Genomic DNA, 21072 nt, shown 5'->3' on the forward strand with positions numbered 1-21072 from the left:
CCAAGCACTAGTTGAGATGTAGGGTACAACACATGATAGGATTAGGGGTATAATCTCATCAACCACCAGATAGCCCGGCGCCACCATACAGTTATTTTAGGGCGATCCCAGGGGAGCAGTGTTAATCCCAAGTAAAAAACATGGGGAGCTCAGGGTCCGAGGATGTTATGTTTCAAAAAGGTGACTTGATTCGAAGTCGGGACTCTTAGCTACAGTGTGAGAAACGTACCCGGGAATAGTACGCCCGGTAGCCGGGCCAGGGTTTGATAGCTGCGGCTGGGTAAACCCTGGTCCTAAATGAGTCTCAAATGAGCTCCCTCAGTAACCACCTGTGAGTGTTGCCCACCGCGAACATAGTGTAACCCCAAAAGCACAACGTGGTGTGGCAACGGGTGTCTATAGCAACACAGTTCCAATTGCCATGGTTCCTAGCCACCATATAGTTCCATGAATTCACGGCTAGGTCCCAGTCAGGCACCAAGCAGGGGGGAAGCGGAATCTGGCCAGCACAAGGGGAACACAGGGTCCACGAGCCCTTAATCCTTGAGAAAGTCAGTGAACATATCTCTTTTCGCTGAGGGGGATGGAGGTGCAATACATAAAAACAAGAATGGGGCCAAAATAACATTGGACGTCAAACAGATCCGCTGTCACACTACTGTCCTGTTTACCCTCTGTACAGTGGTGCACATTACATTATATATATAACGTGCTATATGAATCAATAAATTATAATATCAAGCAGGGCCGAACTGACGAGGTGGCTCTGGCACTTTAAGGCCAGCGGCTGCTTGATTACATTGGTGTGTCTGTACCCTATGTTTTAATGCTCACATATGTCCAGCTGTACGTTGCAACATCTGATCTGCTCCTTGAATGAAAAACCAAGCGATTGTGTGCCGCTGTCCGCCAGCTGCCCATTGGGCATTTGCCTGGTGTTCTAGATGGCTAGTCCAGGCCTGATATCAAGTTAGCTTTTATCTTAACATCAATTCCTAAATTCATCATATTACGGTAAATTACCGTATTTGCTCGATTAAAAGACGACCCTGATTATAAGACGACCCCCCAAATCTGAATATTAATTTAGGAAAAAAAGAAAAAGCCTGAATATAAGACGACCCTATAGGAAAAAAGTTTTACCAGTAAATGTTAATTCATCTAAACTATTTTTTTTTAAATAAAAGCTATGATTGAGAAAAATATTTTGGTTTTATTTCCTTCTATTTTCCAACCTGCCCCCCCCCAGTTATGCACATCTGCCCCAGAAATGCCTTAAGAGTGGCATATAGGGAGGTTTTAGGCATTCAGGAGGCAGAGTGGCGTATAGGGGTTAAAAAGGCATTTCTGGAGGCAGAGTGGCATTAAGGGGGTTAAAAGGCATTTCACAGAGCACTCTGCCTCCAGAAATGCCTTATGCCCCCCCCTTTAACACTCCACCGCCCCCCCCCCAAACTTACCGGTGCTTCTGACTTCCCTGTCATGTAGCCAGGGCAGCGTGTAGATCTCACGCACTTCCGCTGCAGCCGGAAGGAGGCGTGGCTAACAGCGGGGGTTGTCTGCGTCCATCGCGCAGACCTTCCCCGGCTGTCAGAGATCAGAGTTCCCCGCACGAGGTCTGATTATCAGACGACCCCGATTATAAGACCTCGTCTTATAATCGGGCAAATACGGTACCATTATTGTCTTGTATAGATGTTAAGTTTATTGTTCTATGAATTCTGGAGAAGTTTTATTGTGTATTAATAAAGCTTACATTTTTATGTTACTATTTCTTTTGAGATTCATTGTTTTAGTTTACAGATCTACTTTTGTTTGACTGTTGGCTTATAGAAATTTTTGTTGTATGCTATTTATACCATGACACAATATGCACTTTTTTTAATATGGATTTTGCACTTTTTCCTTACATTTTCATTTTCATGCCCGTGGTACACTATGTCATTCTTGTCTCTTTTGGATAGTGGGGACTTGTTATTGACTACAAGCATGGCTTAGGAGGTAGATCACATAGCTAGATGAGGTAGTACATTTTTGCACTAAATAGCACTAAAAACTGGTTTAGGTGATGTCATTAATGGGCATCCTGTCTTGAGAGTGTTTTTTCAGTCCTCTTGGTAATTACTACATATGTCTTGAAGTGTTTTTCTTTGTCACATCAGACTCATACTGAAAACTATGGCTGAACAAAGGTATGAAGAAGCAAAAACCAATAAAGACATTAATGCAATCCTAAAACTAGAAAGTTATACTACCAGATCACACAAGTCAACTTCTTGATGCACATAAGATTTTCAACCATTTTGTATCGCTTTACCGTACAGAACCCAACCTCAATTGTTTTCTATGCATGTTTACCCTCTCTTTGCTATATTAAGAAAGCTTTGTGGATATTTACTTACATCCTGACATCCTGTTTGTTAATTTTGCTTTGTCCACATAATAGCAAACTTGAGGCTTAGGTGATTGTCTAATATGAACAGCACTGCGGAATATGATGGCGCGGTATAAAACAATACATATTAATATGTTTTGTTATATTATAAGTAATCTAAACCATCTATGTGTTAAAAAACAATGAAACAGAGCATATCAACCAGATTAAACAGTGATCTTTGGTTGGAGGGACAATCACAACCAGAGAACTTGGTAAATTAATTTACTGCAAACTCCATCTCGTAGGGCTAAGTGCAAGGCACAAACAAATTATTACCACAGTTATACAAATTTCATGCTGAAAATGTTTTACTTTACTTGACACATAAGATACATTTTATTATATTATTAAGTACCTTACAAAGTGTTTAGTTAAACAAGTGCAAATAATGGTTCTGGTTATATGAACAGTATAAAATATCTATGTACATCAAACTCTATTGCAGAATTATTTTTATTCTACCATTAAAAATTGAATATAGTATTTTTGTTATGTTCCATTCGATGACTAACTTCTAAAGATGATTTTGGTCTTTGTAACAGACAAACGATTTAACCACAGTGTATTGTTACTTCATAAAGAGTCATGCTTGTTTGTAAGGAAGACTTATGCTGTCAAATCCTGTGTAATAAGTACACATGCACAAATGCTTTTTATACGTATGGTCGCTAATAGCTTGGCAAACGCTGCCACCTTGTGGGGACAATATTAAACACTAACAAGTGCCAATGAGGGTCCAAGTGTATTTTGAAGGTTAGAAAATGCTTACTTAAGAATGCAGCTTTAAAAAAAAAAAAAAAAACATTTAACTTATTTTACTGTTCAGTTCATGGAAGGAAGCAGTGTTAATTTTGTCGGAACACTTTACACCTTATGTTACATACACTACATAACCAAAAGTATATGGACACATGCCCATCACACCTATATGAGCTTGTTGGTGTCCCCATTCCAAAACAATGGACATTAATGATGCTTTTCCACCTAGAGGACCTCTTTAAATATCCTTAGATAAGTGCTACATCATGTAGAGGAAAGAAACCTATCTGCCATTGTCTTTTTCTCAGTGCTCCCTGTCACTAGAAACAGAGCCCTGTCATTCTTCCAAAGCCCCCCTGCATGCTCCTGCCCGTGAAACAGCAAAGCTCTAGAAATCCTAATCAGGGCTGCTATCACAATTCTTGGGCCTCGGTTCCCACGGCCCTGATTTGTTTCTGCAGCATGGCAATGACCCCAAACACAGAGCCAAAGTTGAACTATCTTCAGCGTAAAGAAAAATAAGGAATCCTGGAAGTGATGATATGGCACACACATCTTACCATTATCAAGTCTGAGATTACATGGAGAGGGAAGCAACTGAGGCTGCCTAAATTCACAGAAGAATTGTAGTTTGTTATCAATCTGGCTGCCGAGTTCTTTAAAATACTCTGTGCAAATGTGCCTCATTTGATTTAGATTGTCTTTTCTGGAAACCATTCTGTAGTAGATTTACTTTGACGTTTAGGGCCATTGTCTTGCTGCATTACACAACTTCTACTGAGATTCAGCTGGCAGACAGCCACCCGGACATTATCCTCGATGATACCTTGACATGCTTGGCAATTTATTGTTCCCTCAATGATGGCAAGCTGTTCAGTCCCAGGGACCCTAAATTATGATGCTTCCTCCACCATACGGGTCATGTTTTTAATGTGGGTAGGTGGTGCCCTTTTTACGCAATACATAGTGCGGCATGTTCTTCCCAAACAATCCAACCTGTGGAGTGTCATGGTGCTCTTTGGCAAACTTCAGGCAAACAGCAATTTTAAATTGGAGCGGCTTCATCCATGGTGCCCTGCCATGGACTCCATGTCTGCTCAATTTTTTGCACTTGGTAGACTCATGAACAGAGATATTAACCAGTTCTTGCCAATGTATTTGTCCCCTGGAAGCACATCATCTGAGGATTTCAAAGACAGCCTACTTACCTTTCTATATGACCCACAGCATACATGAAATACACATTTAAACAGTCTTGAGTTGTTGCTAGGGGAAGGTGTGTCTGGAGTGCTGTATGTGAGGGATAGCTGTGAGGGAGAGAGGAAAGTATATCCATGAAAGAAAGTGGGAGGAGTTTAAAAAAATAAATTAAATCAAAGGAGACAGAATTAAAGTAATTAACAAAAGGAACAGACAGATGATTACAAATCTAATTACGTTCAACGTGATACATTTCAAACAGTTACGAATCAGAGAGCGTAAAAGGATGCAGTATAATTTGTGGACAAAGATACATGAGCAAAAAGTTCTAAACATGCATTTTCAGGTTTTATACCTTAGGACAGGGGTGTCCAACATGCAGCCCGCCAGATTTCAAGGTGTAGCCCGCGTGAGCAGGGCTGGACTGGCCCCTGGGAGTTTTCCCGGTGGGCTGGCTGGTCCGTTGGCCGGCAGATCATCATTCAAAGCAGCTGCCAGGATGCAAAGTTCTAAGCAGCCGTCATGCGGCTGTAGTTAACAAAGCTAAAGCGGCCGGCGTGCACACACCGTGCAGCCCAGTGGCAGCAGTGCCTCAGCTCTTCATTAAGACGCGACATTCAAGGGGGCGGGTTCACAGAAGAGTTCCTCCTGACAGGGAGAGGATCGTAATGTCGGAGGACAGCAAGGGGGGGGGGGGGAATAGGGGTTATAGGAAAATGGACCCATATTCAGGGGGGGGTCCCTTGGGACAAAAATTAAATACAAAAGGGGGTGGCATTACAAAATCAATAGGGGTGGTGACTGGCGGTAACACACATGGCAGTGGGGGCATCAATAGACAAGAGGTCTATCAATATACAAGGGGGCAAAAATACAAAATGACAAGGCAGTGTAGAAAAATACATTTTTTTATGCTTCAGTGCCTGTCCTGGTGTGTGTGTTTGGATGTCGGTGTGGCAGAGCCTGTCCTGGTGTGTGAGTGTTTGGGTGTATGTGTATTATTATTGTGTATTGTGTGTTATGAGCATGTTGTGTTTATCTTTACATGTAAAGTTACATGTAGCACAGATCACATTTTATAAAAAATAAATGCAGAAAACCAGGTATTTTCATTTATTTTTCTTACCATTGCACACATACACAAAATGGTCTTATGTTTATTTTTGTTTACATTTACAAAATATTTTTGTTACGTTAATGTTGTTAAAAAAATAGAGGATTTCCAAAATCTTTGCAATACATTTAATATAGCTATAACCCCCCCCATTGCTTTTGTCATACAAATTAAAGCTGTGAGACACCCCAGGGACATTTAAACACATGATAATTAAATTTGATGACAAATCCTATTCAAAACAGATCCTCTGTATCACGACTCACTGCTGATAAAATGTTGATTAGCTTATAAAACCAATATCCATTGCAAAATAGAGGGTTTGCAAACAATGAACAAAATGGGTCTCTACACCCCCTTCATTAAAAAGGCTACCTGGTTGATTAAAACAAATTATAACATATCACCAAGGACAACATTGGTGTATTTTAATGAAAAGAAGATTTGCTCAATTACTAAGTAAAGCACATTAACAAAGAACACAGCCACTTTTAATGCTTCTTTCAAAAGCATATGTTTCATAGCCTTTGTCAGACATCTGCCAGATTATGTTTTTTATTATTAAGCCATATCAAAATAGATATTGCCCTTATCACGGAGAGCTTTTGGCAGAATAGGAAACACATGAGATTTAGAGAGCAGCTGCTTTGTAACACTTCGATATATGTTTCATGCTGGTCATAACACTGTTGCTTTAAGTATGTTTTCAAATAAATTATTAAATAAAAATTAAACATCTTAAAGAATAATTCACAGGAAAAATTAAATACAGGTTAAGACATTCACGGTTAAGACTGTAACATTAATATTTTCATAAAATCTTTGAAGCTTCATGAACATTATTAACACTCTTGCAACAAGATCTATGTTAACTATGTCAGAAGACAGACCAAACATTAAATAAAATTGTAGAAACATTTCAACTTATACACTGCAACATTCAATATTCCAGTAACTGGTTTCATAAGTTTGTCTATTTAAATATACTATCTACTATAGAAAACTAAAATTGTGCTAATAGGACTTTTATTAGTTTTTCTGTTATCAATAAAGCTCTATCCTTTAAAAAAAAAAAAAAAAAAACCTACACCATTAGCAGCAGTTGACTAACAGGAATCAATATTGTTCCAAACCAGCCATTGGTTTCAAAATCATTTCCCCAAGTTTACACAGGAATAGTATGCTATTTCGTATTTATACACCTGAGCCCACAAAGGGTTAACACGACAATTATACCTAATACTTAAAGCAACATATCATGTCTGCCTCAGTTTGTTACAAACGTATATCTCCAACTAAATGACCGACATCCGATGCGTCAAGCAGTGATTGATGTCTACACTATTTTAATATACTTTACCGCTAAATTAATGGTTGATTGACCCCACAGACTTTTTAAGAGGAGATATAGATATATATAATATATATATACACACATACACACTGGCATTGCAAAGCCACTCTAAAGTCAATGGAGGGTAAATGGTAGTTTGATTCCCTAAGAAGCATTGAAACCAATGGAGGGTTAATGCCAAAGTGATCCCTTTAGAAACATTGTAATTGATTCATGGTGTGCAAATGATATGTAACATTTAAAAACAAACATTCATATCTACAATGGTTTTACCAATTATTTATGAAAATTGCCGAACTCTCAATAGTCATATTGTTTACATTATGAATTGTTTGTACAAAGTATATACGGGATATTTCCCCTATTAAATATTTTGCATTTAACCAATTCATTGTCAAAGCACTTTGGTTGCTTATTTCTTGAATAGAAGTGAAAGATATCGAGATGAATTCTATCCTTATTTTTACATAACGTTAGACATACACACCACATTTGGATTCACTATTTAGCAATTAATTATACTGATGCAGTTATTATACTTGTTATTAAATTGCAGTGGTTACGCATACAATTTAGCTTATGACTAATCGCCGTCTAAGACGTGAAAGCTTAAGCTTTGTACTTTTTTCTCCCGTTTATTATCCCGGGTATATTTTTGGCACTTTACTCCTCATTAAACCACTTTATTACCGGAGTGTGAAGCTTGTGTATATTTTTTGTGGGTCTTTGGCACCCGTCCCCGAGCAGATCTGTGGTTGTGCGGCTGCTTGCAGGAGTGTTGGAGGATCTTTGGCATGCAGCCAGCTGGAAGTTTTTTGCAAAGTAAATGTTTGGACCCAAGTCACGTATGCACATGCTCACCTTCACAGAAACCATGTAATGCTGCCTGAGCAGGAAGCAGCGGCTAGGAAGAAAAGCTTGTTTCAAATATCCCTGAGAAAAACAAACAAGGCCATGATCGGCCCTTTAAAATCTTACACATAGCTCTTAACCACTGACAAAATGTACAGTATATACATTCACCAGGGCTGGACTTGGAGGAGACAAGCCGCCCTGGCACTTTAGGGTATGGCTGCATGCTACACTTCTGCAGGTCTGCAGCGGGGATGTCCAGCCCAGGGCCGCATTTTCAAGGATTGGAACTTCCACATGAGTAAGTAGCCCATGCCAGATGGCTAATAATTTCTTAAATATTGCACATTGTAAGGTACAAACAATAGTCTTTGAGGCACTGGTTTGATGAACAATTCTTGTTTTTTTTGCCTATTTAAGAAATTGGCTATAGTTTTCAACTCTGAGCTTCTGAATGCAAGGATTCCACATAGCTATTTTGCTGATTCAAGTTCCATGGTTCACAAATTTCAACAGCATCCGCATCCCCCTTAAGTTGCTGGTATGAGTACTTCCAATCTGTATTTCGCTGTTGGCACCAAGACACCCGCTTGATATTGAATGCAGCACTAACTGCCAGCAGAACAGCAAGAACACAGCTTAATGTCGCCCATGTCTGCCTGCAAGAAGGAGTAGGAGGAGTTAAGTAAAAGAAAAAAGAAAACATTTTTTTAACCCCTTCAGTCCCAGGGGTTTTTGGTACCTCAAATCCCAGAGCAATTTTGCCATTTTAGTGGTATGTTGGTTCAGCGATTATTCATCAAAAATGAACCCAATTTTTTTTGTTGTATTTATTTCCCCCTCTGAATCCTCATAAAATTAGTAAAGTGATGGAAAATCCCCTTCAAATGTATCAATTCAGGTGTCCTGATTTCAGAAATGCCTAATTTATATAGAATTTCCATACTTTCCCAGCACGTATAGGGAACATACTATAAGGTGTACATTATTCGTAGAACTTTTACATTAGGTATGATGACATTGCGACCTTAATTTTAAACAAATAAAGCCCAAATACCCACAAAGTATATACTTCTGTAAAGCAGACAACCCAGACTATCGTATGAGGGGTATTTTTGCACTCTTCATGCAGCTATTTGGCCACCAATAACTGTTAAATGTGTCTTTTTGCTAGAGAAATTTGCACAGGCTATGTGTTACGGCAGAGAAACCCGGCCAAAATTATTGAGCTGCATCTCCTGATTACGGAGATACCCTACTTCCTTAGTTTTTTTTTCTTTTTAGAGGGCCATATCCATCCCTTACATATAGTACCCTATAGGGTGGTATTTTTTATACTTATGGCTTAACAGGTTTGGTGGTTGTGAACGGGGGCAGGGGGGGTTATACCTTTTAGATGTTGTGTTAGGGCAATGGGATGTAAGGGTTTTCTCTTTTTCTTTTTATAATTTTGTTTTGTAATTTTGAAAAAAATCAGTGCAGTATGGTTAGAGGTCCTCTTAGGGACCTGTTGAACATGTCATTAATGCCAGTGATGTCACAATGACATCACTTAGCTCACTATTGTTTTTTGTTATTTATTATATTATTTTAGTAATTTTTTTTTTAATTGTTAAAAAAAAAACCTTTTTTTTTTTATTCGTGTTTCAGCGTGTGAGATAGACTGGCATAGAGATCACAGTGTCTGTGCCTCATTGGAGCGATCTAGACAGACCCTGCAGGGGATATCCTGTTCTCCGATGACCTTCCGGGTGACATCAGCAGTGATGCTACCCGCTTGGGCATTTTAAACTAACAGTTTTCCGGCACGAGCGCTGGCAGCTGTTGCAGCAGAGAGCCAGCGATTTTGGCTTCTGCTGACTGAGGGGAGCCCAGGCTGTCAAACAACAGCCTGATCTCCTGTGCCGCTTGAAGAAGGTCAGGACATACCATTACGTCCATAAGGGTTTTGTGATATGCGTTTTATGGTCGTACCGGCTTCAGGGGACTGAAGGGGTTAATACCCCCACGTGTACAAGTTGGGCAGCATTGAGACAATGGATTGTCCCTATTTTCACATAATAAACCTGCGCAATGTCATCTGTCAAGCTATTTGAACATGCATTTGAGCCTGGTAAATCAAGCATCCTGTAAGCTGAGCGAGACTCACTGGACACTTAAGGAAAGGTATACACTTGTTTGCAGCAGGACAAAACACTAAAGTGGAGGAAGAGTTTGAGCCGACTTGGCTTTGAGTCACAATCCTCCTCTTTTGATGAGCCTGGCCAAGCCAGACACAGGTCACTACCACAAAAAGTATCCAAAAAAGGAAAATTGTAACCGTTATTTTTTTTTATTTTACATTACATATTAAGTGTGCGTGTGAAAGAACATGTGAAACACTGTAAATGGAGACTAAATAAGACTAAGCAAAATCTATAATTAAATTAAAATATTACTCCTATAAATAGGACATAGCACACCTTTAACTAACACAAGCAATATATATAGTGAGATACCACTTTGGAAGAAGAAAAAAAAAAAACGAAAAAAAAAAACAGGTATAAAACAAAGCCTAACACAAAATAGAGTACTTACTACCTGTGCATGGTCCACAGGTATTTAGATTATATGTAAATAATAAAAACATTAACTTACTCAGTAAATAAAATCATCTTGGCACCAGACTCTGAGGTGTCTCTCTGAGTTGTATATGTCACAGGTTCATAACTGTAACTGACTACAAAAAGAGAAATGTATAGAAGAAAAACAATTAGATGGATAATCCTACATTCACATAATATCTACATAGTGTTTTGAAGACCTGTTCTGGTTTCCCTAATACATTGGTTACAATAATGTAAATCTGACTAAACGCCATGTAAATGTGTTGCGTACGTCAGCACAAAGTCACAAGACACCAAATCAGCAGCTGGCCAAAAGCATGGCTTTTAGATTCTGAAGTATAATATTTCAATGAATATTCTGTTAGCATTTGAAAGCCCAACTTTCAGACAGGCGTTATCTACAGCAAGAGCTCTACTGACTTGGTAATGGTAGCAGTGCAAGAATAGGCAACTCTCCAAGGACAATAAAAGTATTTGCACATTATATATATAATATATATACATACACACACACACATACATACATATATACACATATATGAGTGGCTCATTACAACACCAATTGTTAACTGCATTACTGGGTTCTGATATAATTACCAGAGGCAGTACCTTACCTCTGGGTACACAGAACATGCACAAGCCAAAAGTTCTGCAGAACATTTCACAGAGAAACTCAGCAGAACGTAGAAGGGAATGGGGAGTTAATATAATGAATATAATTACATCAAAGAAACAGATATAAATCAGAAATAACAATTTTTAAATGTGTTGTGAGAATGTTTTAAAATTATATTCCTTTTAACATTTGCTCTATTAAAAGCCATCTGTGGGAAAGAATGTATTTGTGGGTAAGAATGTATTTGTGGGTTAATATTGGGTATTTGGGTACATATAAAAGGAGTCTCATACTCTCAGACTTAATTGCAAATAATTTCCATATGTTCAAACAGACTCATGATTCCAATATCAAAGACTTGTAAGTTGTAAGTGGTGTCATCTACCAAATGTCAATATGAAACTTCTGACAAAATAACCACACTGGTAGGTTCCCAGAAGAAAAGGTAAAAAATAAATTACACTAAATACATTGCCACGTACCTTAACCATGGAACTATCATTTATAATCCATTGTAAAGCACTATGGAATATGATGGTGCTATATCAAGCAATAACAACAATACACATATCTGTATTATCTGCTATTGAATACACCTTAAACTTTAAAAGAAATTAGAATATACCAAGTATATATAAAATATACAATAAGTGAGTAATTGTATTATGACAACATGTACAATTACATAATCAAGTACAATGGTATAATTAACATTTGTGGTACAGGATAAATGTTTTACCATTACTGCAGTCATCACCTGTCCAGCCAGCATCACACATACAGACCCCTGAAAAACATTATTAAAGACGACATTTATACAAAAAAATATAAAACATTCACCTTATTCATTCCGGATCACCAAAAACATGGGTCATAAAGCTCTATTTTTGCTCCACCCGTTACAAGTAGTGAAATCATATACAATTCACTAGACCAGGAATAAAAACATTTGTAATTTGTATGTTTATAATAGCAGATTGATAAAACAGCACCAAAAAGTAAATTGAATGTTAAGAAATAAAATGCGACACATACAATGGCAGTTTTTGTGGTTTTCATTAAATCTAAAGAAAGTTTGCTATAATTCTATACAATTATTGTTTACTGGTTTTACTGATGACTGCATAACAAAAAAACAAATGGCAGAAGCCTGTTTATCAATTGTTTTAGAACTAGACGACTATATTGCTATTATTTAAAACATGACAAATAATCCCTCTACAGACCTTAGATACACGTACAAACTATAAGCTTGTATTAAGAAATTGCCAGTTCCAACCATTATATATTGAAGGGCAACCAAGGATCAGACCCTCAAATGTGTTATAGGTAGTCATCTTAGCATTTTACTCTCGCAAGGAAAACGGCTAAAACGTATGTTGTAGCAGATGTACACCGCTTACCCTCAGTGCAGTTCCCATGTGCACAGTTGGATGGACCACAGTTGAGGATGTCACAGGCAGGACCTGTCCAGGCACCAGAACACCGACACTCTCCTGATACACATTGCCCATGATCTCCACAGTCAGGTGGATCGCAGTAGGGCTCATGAACACATATGATTGTAGAGATGCTTCTTGGGCAACGCCACATGGGGTCAGCCACACTAACAACACAAGAGCCGACAGTTTGATCAACTGAAAATACACTCCTTCATCAGACTGTTTTTGAGATGCACCTTTCTTCTCTCAGTTGACTTAAGCATACTCATTTCATCCCCACTAAAAACTCTTGTCTATGATGTGCATCTGGACTGATAATCTCAGTGAAAGAGTCTTCAACAACCAAGAAGTATAGCATAACGTTTTGTATGCCACTTTACTAAAATTAGGAAATAACTACTAGGCAGTGACACAACCAAAACACTTTATTTGATAAGGAGATTTGTAACAAAAATAGTGAATCCACATTCAAAACCAGGCGTTCATTAAACCCGATATGAAATTCAAATTTGTTTAGACAGGTGAATTAATTATTGTGGGATACCTAGTGCCTTATCTATTTTCACTGGGAAAAACATAAGCACTTTTAGCAAAGTTGACATAATAGGACAGATTATCTGTCTGATGAAATTGCAATGAGGTACTAAAAGCATCTTGTGTCAAGTCACAAACAATATTATATTGTTAACAACAAATTGGAAACCGTATGAACGGCCCAACAGCATTAATTGTACTTCTTATTATGGAAGTTATTTTTAACCGAGGAACAATTTTAAATATTTTACTGTTGAATACTCTAAAGGTTATTTAAAATGACATGGTGCCAAATAACCATAACAGTTGAAACTACCTACATGCAACAAAAACCAATAAAAATAATAATTAAAAAAAACCAAACAACTAAATCTGCTAAATATTCTGAATATAAAAAAATTAAACCTATGTTAAATCATATGATTGTTCTAACAGTTTGTAATACATTTACAGAACACGTACCAATGATCAGATGGGTAGTTAGAAAGGGTTCCATTTATAACCAGTGTAGCTGAACCACCACCGTCTAAGTTTATAGCATTAATGACTCCTTGTTTTTTTAAGAATGTGGCCATCTCCCACAAAGTCAGTCTTAAAAAAAAAAATATAAAAAAAATTAGACAATGCAATAAAGCAAAAAAAATAAATAAAAAAAAAAGAGAGAGAGAGACTAATAATATGTAGTTTATCTACAAACTCGATTTTAATCTCAATCAAAACCATGCTGTGGTACTATAAAATTATAGTTAAACTAGACTCCTTGAGATTTATCTGACTAATTGAACTATGGTTTAAGCAACTTCCTAGGGATGGGCCTTCATAATGCATTGTGATTTGCAAATACAACTCTCCCGCAGCCACACCTGTTAGCTCCCTCTCTAGCGAATAAACCAGAAGTCTCCGTAATTAGGTCTTTTCAAAGCTTTTCAGTTTTTAAAATTCAGAACTCAAGCTTGTTTGAGAGCCACACCAACAAGGAAATTGTTTGAAGGTAATTTTGTCAATCACTGTTTTGTGTAATCACTACCCAACATACCCATCTCTAAGAGATGAGCATTGCAACCCCCCCCCAAAAAAAAGATGTACAAATACTTTAAGTAAAAAGTGTAGTCTGGTTTCTAGGCTGATTGATAAACAGGTGTGTTGAATAAAAACACACCTGTTTATTGGACACCCTTCCCACCCTAGTATCCCTGTGTGTTGTTCAGCAGAGAACAGGTAGCATATAAAACTAAATCAATGTATTTCTGAATATAAAAGAATGCATTCCCAACCATAATAAAAATTAATTATTGAAAACACTCTTACCCTCTACTATCTGTCTGCCCATCTACATGAAACAGAATAAGTCGACCTTCCTGATCATGTCCCACTGCTGTCCTTGCAGAGACCACATCAACAAAGTAATCAAAGCTACCTGCAAATGATAAGAGAAATGATGTAAAACACTTTAAAAATGAGGGAATGTTTTTGACGGTATTGTGGCACAATGTCTAATCCCTTGGACACTTTTTTCACTTTTGGTTGCATGGTAGCTAACTGTCTGCTCCATTCATGAAGGATGTCTTACAGGACAGTCTTTTGTACTGGGAACCGTCAGGAAGGGATGTGCACAAGCACGCACGCCACTACTTTATTCATGATACTTTTTGGCACATGTTTTCATATTATGGAAGGTTTCAAAGGATTAAGGAAACTCACCCATGTCATATGATCCACAGTACTTCATTATTCCTTTTTTTGTTGTTTAACCCCTTAACGACAATCCCCGTACATGTACGGGGTTGCCGTGCAACGGGTTAACGACAATGCCCGTACATGTACGGGCTGCCGTTAAATAGCTGCATCGCCGCGATCGCGGCGTTTTCGCCGCGATCGGCGGCTTTGCAGCATCCACGGAAGCCTCACAAGTGAGGCTGACCGTGGATCCGGGGAGGGCAGCCCTTGGCAGCCCTCCCCGGAAGAAAAATGGCCATCATCAAAGATCGCGGCGGCGCCAGGCTAAAACTGCTTAGGAAGCGATCGGAATCGCTTCCTAAGCATAAACTGTGTTGCTGACATGCCTCAGTATCGAGGCATGTAGCAACACAACCCCCCGACCCCCGATCGCCTTGTGATTGCTCCGAGGAGCAACCACAAGTGCCATCCTGTGAATGACGTTGCCGTCATTCACAGGATGGCATTAACAATAGATCTTAGTTCACAGAGGGTCTATCCAGACCCTCTTGAGAACTCTCGAGCTCCTCCTGCAGGTTGAATGCAGGTACTGCATCCAACCATGCAAGGTCAATGGAGCCCAGCTCACTATTGAGAGTGATTAGTAATAAAAAAAAAAAAAAAAAAAAAAAAAAAAAAAAAAATTGGTCAAAAATGTTTAAAAAAAAATTAAAAAAATATGGTAACATGTAAAAATCCCCACTGTCACCAAAAAAACAAAAAACAAAAAAAAAAAGTTTTTAAAAAGCAAGTCCTAAAATTCTTTATCTTTACAAAAATTCCAGCATGGAAAGAGTTAAAATATTGGCATTACAAATGCCCATAGGGTGTCTAGTATTAAAAAAATATATGATTTGATGGGGTAAATTGAATTGGCCGGGTTCAAAGATGTCCCAAATATGGGACATGGGGCAGATGTCTAAATGGCAAAAAATACACACCTCACAAAGGCGGCATTTTACTTCCCAAATAACCCTACAAACCCATGCATGGGGTATCACTGAGCTCAGGAGATGTTACTGAACACATATTGGGGTGTTGTTTGACACGGACATATACCAGGAGCGATAGATTTATACCTGAAGTACAACATGTGTGAAAAAAATACAAAAAAAAAAAATTACTACCATAAAGTTTCACTAAGGGTGGTGGTAAAATTAGTGCATGGAAAGGGTTAAAATACCAGCATTTCAGATGCCTTGGGGTGTCTAGTTTTTAAAAATATATGACTTGATGGGGTAAATTGCATTATCCGGCTTCAAAGATACCCGAAATGGCACATGGGGGGAAGAATTACCAGATTTGGAAAAAATGGTTTTGAAATGGCAGAACGCTACCTGTACTTATTGCCCCATAACGTGCAGAAAAAAGCAAAAAAACATAAAAACATTGGGTATTTCTAAACTCAGGACAAATAGTAGAATCTATTTAGCAGGTTTTTTCATTCGTTTTTGCAGATAAGTAAAAGTTTTCTGTTTAAAAAGTGAGAAAAAGTAATTTTTTATCAAAAAATCCCCATATTTTATCATTTTTTTTATAGTAAATTAGATGATATGATAAAATGAATGGTATCTAAAGAAAGCCCTGTTTGTCCTGGAAAAAACAATATATAATATGTGTGGGAGCATGAAATGAGAAAGAAGAAAATTACATCTAAACAGTAACACTGAAAAACGTTAAAAGAGCCATTGTCCCGCAATATACTACGAGTAAAAACCCCTATTGTCCTTAAGGGGTTCAGGAACATGGGGGCAGAAGCATTGCTGGGTACTGGATTATCCACTTTGTGGCCCTAATAACACATTTGCACTAGCAGACACTACTGTATGCACTGTACATATTTAGATGCACATTATCTTCCCCACATATTCATTTGGTAAGTCTAAGCCTGATATTTTTTTTCTTCTTCTCTTCCTTTTTCCTTTAAAGGGGGGGACCTACCATTTTTCTGTATGTGGCATATAGGTAGGCTTTTGTTACTCAAAGCAGAATGGCAGTAAAACATGGGGGGTTTGCACAGGTGTCTTTAGTTTCCGATTTTCCCAGTATGGTGTACACGCAATACATTCAGTTCTGTGCCACCTTTCCGTATCCGTAGTTCTGTCGTCATATATTTATCATAATCTTAGGTTGTGAGAACCAGCAGAACAGCATTAGTTCCCCCTTAAATTTTCAGATTTCTTTAAAATGTAACTTACCAGTATTCTGACTCTTATCACATTCTGCAGCTTTGCTCTGCTCAATGTAAACCTCTCCGTTTCGCAGCAGCCATACTACTCCGCTCACCAACTGCACAAACGGATTTTCTTCATCCAGCACTTGCTCTTCTGATAGATAACTACAAATATAGGCAGAATCATATGAAACTCCAGTTAATTTGTAAGCTAAGCCAAAACAGAGTTCAGAGTTTGGAGTGAAAAACTGACAACTTCTTAGTAGACAAATGTTTATTCTCATTTTACAAATAAAGGAAAAAAAAGTATTTCTTGTGCAAAAGGGTAAAAATTGATTTACTTGCCATATACATAATAAATGCTCTCTGTGCCTTTAAAGCAGACATCACAGCGATGAATTTAGTGATGGATTGCAGACCTGGATCTCACCAGGTTGATATATCTACCCATCTGATGGGCACATCAGCTAATAATAAATACATTAAATTGTTCCTGTTAATTTGACCAGCTTTTACCAAAATAGCTTTTTTTATGTAACCGCTATGACATGCGAACATAGGCAAGACCACTAGTTTTATAGAAAAGGGCCCCCGGCAATCCGAGTTATCTTGGCCTCTGTTATTGACTCTCGAAGGAAAAAAATAAAAATAAAACATATCACCCAGTTTGATTTTTTTTTTTTTTTTTTTAAAGTACTATTATTGTGGTTAAGCCATCAGTCTCAGTACATGGAACAGTAATACCTAACACAACTTCTTGCCAACATTAAAGTGGTTACCCTTTGGCAAATCAATTTAATTTTGTAGAAATACATAGCGTGTCAAATGTAGAACTGTTGATGCCGAGAGAAGAATGCGAGAAAGGATTTTTCCTTGTACGGCCGTGATCGATTGAGCAGGGTGAACGCAGATGGGCTCTAGCAGACAGTCTTTATAACATGCACTGTAAAACAATTCCATTCTAGTCCTATTATGGATAATGTACATTAAATGATTAATTTTGGAAGCTTTTACGTGTTATCGTACATTTACCTGCAATGTTCTCATTAGTGAATAAAATGTGCATGAACAAGATAAGTCAATGAGCAGCATTTGTAACCCACTTGACAGCAGAAAGAGAAAATTTCAAGTAAGCATAGAATATTCTATGTTAATATCTCATTTGAACAAACATGGATGACTGTCACCTTTAAATGTGCTGTTCCACCTAGGACACCTCAAAATATCACGAGTAGGTGAAACAGCAGCTTTAAAGAGGCAGTTATGCCCCATGGTTTCTACTTTTTTGGTAAAAGTGATGCAAGCTAGGTGCTTTTTGGGAACCACTGATAAAGAAAGAACCATGACTGACAATATGGCCTAAAATACATTCTAGATTAATCATGTGTGCTCTATATGGGATCCACGGCAATTGTTGTGGTGATATTCTGGCTGCAGATTTACATTTCCTCCTTCCCTAGTTGTATTCTTTGTATCTCTATGTTCATATATTTATAGGGTCTTATTATACAAATAATGCTTAATGCTCCTTGTTGGGTTTAGGGTTTGATGGAGACTTCTAGAGTTGGACGTTGCTGACTGGTGGACCAAATTATATCAGTTGCCTTTGTATGCCATAAGAAGACACTTTGTTTTATAAGTTATGATTTCCAGTTTCATAATGTTATTTTTACTGTTTAGCAAGAAAATTGAAAAACATTATGCTTCACACACTTACCCAAAAACCATGGTACCATCAGCTTTAATGCCAAACTGAGCATTTTGGATTCCTCCAGAATTCTGCACCAATCTGCCATTGCTCACAATGTTTCCTAAACATTCCCCTGTAGTAGTGTTAAAGAAGCCACCGTTCTGAGCCACAACACACTTCCCGTATTTAACAGTTTCTTCAACAGTTGCTGTTGTATTTTTACTGCAACCCAAAACTCCACCAGGTTCCAATACTGAGACCGTCTTCAACGGATTATTTATAAAAGTAAAATGCCCAAGTACTGTCTTTTTATCAATACCATTTGCAAACACAGATGCAAATACTTTGCTTGAAACCAATGGAAGCACAGTGTGGTTACTGCTAGGCCATACTTCATATGTTGTATTCCCATGAATAACTGGTTGGCAGTCTCTGACTTCACGATGAGTGTGGCTTGGTCCGTGCTTGGAAAGTAGAGGATATGGTAACAGCAAATCATCGACCAATGAATTCCTAAAATTAAAAAAAAAAAGAATTGTTTATGTTTACTGCATGCATATTTCAGGTTGGTTTATTATTGTTAATGATTATAGGAGGCAATTTGACTGAGTTTTATTATGTTACAGAAATATTGTTCATTATACAGTATATTGGGAACATACATCCTATTTTTTTATGTTTTACAATGGCTTAATATAGAATATGTTGTGATAAAAATATATTTAACCATCCCAAATTATGGACCAACTGTAACTATTTTAACATCCCAAACCTCCAGGCTATTTCCCTAGTGTGTCCATCTTAGCATTACTGTTGGTGTTAAATTAAACTATTTATAACAGTCTCTACTGTTTAGTGCACTTTAAAAATATAATTACTCGAAAAGGTACCTGAAAGTACCCAGAAAGCAATACGAACAAACATGAAAGTCTACGCACAACTCACATTCAGCCCCCCCCCCAATATATATAACAGATTTCTTAACAGGTTTCATTTGTGCCAAAGCTAAATTTTTACATGCCGGCATAATTTTTGCATTGGCCCTGATAAAGACCTGTTTAGATCAAAACGATGGCTTATTTATACGCAATATGTTTTTCTGCTCAATATGCCTGTGACTTTTATTTAGTTTTCAGTTATTTGTTTATTTCCGTTAACACTTTATACGTTTCTTAAGTAAGAGAGATTTTTTTTTATCAAAAAAGTAAATAAAACACAATCAATAGTATGTCAGATTGGACAGCGAAATATCCCATGCGCAGCAAGTCCTTCCAACATCAGTCACGAGGATGAACACTTGCTGGAAACAAGTAAACTCCCTCTAAAGAACGGAGAGGCATAAAGGGGTCTATAGCGTAGCTTCCATAAGAACATTCAGATTGCATACAGTGTAAAAGCAAACTACAAGGCTTACACTTACACTTATATTACACTTAGGTATTCACAGAAACCCTGTATCAAGTGGAGTCCAGCGCCCTGTATGTAGATTGTATTAAAACCGCTACCAAACGAAGTGTTCTAAACGTGCGGCTTCACCTACTCTGCTATATTTAACACTTCTGGAACCAAATACAGTTTGAGAAACATCATTCCTAGTTCTATTAAATAGTAAAACCATTTCCAGAAATTCCCTTTTTTCGATTGTTTTGCTCTGATCACTTGTCATGTGACGCAAAAGCAGGCTATGATATGTTGTTGCCATAGCACCTGAAAAGTTTTTGTTTGTATCATGACAACCAAAAGAAGTCTAACATAGCAGGGAATACATTTAATATGTTGAGCACTTTTAGCAGACAACCACGCAGTTCTGGCCGAACTTCTATCATCATCCTGATAGAGTCGGCCACAACACATTAAATTTATCCATATAGCACCAGCAGATTCCACTTTACAATCACAGCACGCAGGATTTCTGTGGATACACAAGAGTGTTGGGTGCAAAGCTATGTGAGCATAAAGCGGTCTGCCTTTACAAAGTGTCTGGAACTTCCTTTGACCCCCTATGGCTCCCTCTTCACATTGAGTGGGGCACACAATACATAGTGCTTCAGAATCTCAGACTATGTCTTCATAATGCTGGGGCATGCGAAAACAGTACTTAATAGCTAGCCTTACACAAACTATTATCCAGGGTACTTCATGTACATTTCAAGGAGATATTGTTAACATGCAACCATCAGAGGCTAAACGGTTAATAGATTAAAAGTACACCGGAAGAATAAACCCTTTCATGAATTCATCACCTGCCTCAGTTCTAAAAGGGACGTTAAGTAGCCATTCAGCTAGTGTTACGGGTCAATCGTTAAGTAGCACGTCTACGGTCCCGTTTACCTGGCGCTAACGCAGAGCCAACAAAGCACGACCAGCAGACACCTCAATATATCGCCCTTTTGAGCAGCGCTTGAACCTGATCGAATCGACACGACACCGCCAAGAACACAGCGTGCGACAAACAGCTTTTCCGTTCCGGGCGCCGCCATCATTTACTCACGCAGTCACATGACGCGATAGTTCCTGGTTACAACGAATATGTTCAGGGAGTTTGTAATGGGTGTGTTTCGTAATGTTAAGGCGGGGAA

At 38.0% G+C, this 21072-nt stretch overlaps 1 protein-coding gene across 1 annotated transcript; it reads right to left on the reverse strand.

Moving 5' to 3' along the window:
- Window positions 1–7454: 7454 nt before the first annotated feature.
- NAGPA (N-acetylglucosamine-1-phosphodiester alpha-N-acetylglucosaminidase) lies at window positions 7455–20977 on the reverse strand. Its single transcript, XM_053457134.1, has 9 exons — window positions 20825–20977; window positions 18521–19006; window positions 16829–16968; window positions 14223–14331; window positions 13377–13505; window positions 12342–12544; window positions 11678–11725; window positions 10354–10435; window positions 7455–8375 (listed from the first exon to the last, which is right to left on the reverse strand). Exons 1-9 carry the CDS (start codon window positions 20974–20976, stop codon window positions 8153–8155), a joined length of 1572 nt encoding a protein of 523 aa, XP_053313109.1. The 5' UTR covers window position 20977; the 3' UTR covers window positions 7455–8152.
- Between the last annotated feature and the right edge of the window lie 95 nt (window positions 20978–21072).

This window comes from Spea bombifrons, chromosome 2 (assembly GCF_027358695.1).
Source record: "Spea bombifrons isolate aSpeBom1 chromosome 2, aSpeBom1.2.pri, whole genome shotgun sequence".
Lineage (NCBI taxonomy): Eukaryota > Metazoa > Chordata > Amphibia > Anura > Pelobatidae > Spea > Spea bombifrons.

Excerpts from the sequence above, each read along its gene's own strand:
- NAGPA (XM_053457134.1), bottom strand. The coding sequence starts at position 20,976 with ATGATGGCGGCGCCCGGAACGGAAAAGCTGTTTGTCGCACGCTGTGTT. Across the intron at positions 13,506-14,222 it reads GGGCAGACAGATAGTAGAGG|ACTGACTTTGTGGGAGATGG; the intron begins GTAAGAGTGTTT and ends TTTTTTTTTAAG. Across the intron at positions 12,545-13,376 it reads AACTACCCATCTGATCATTG|TGTGGCTGACCCCATGTGGC; the intron begins GTACGTGTTCTG and ends TTGTGTTGTTAG.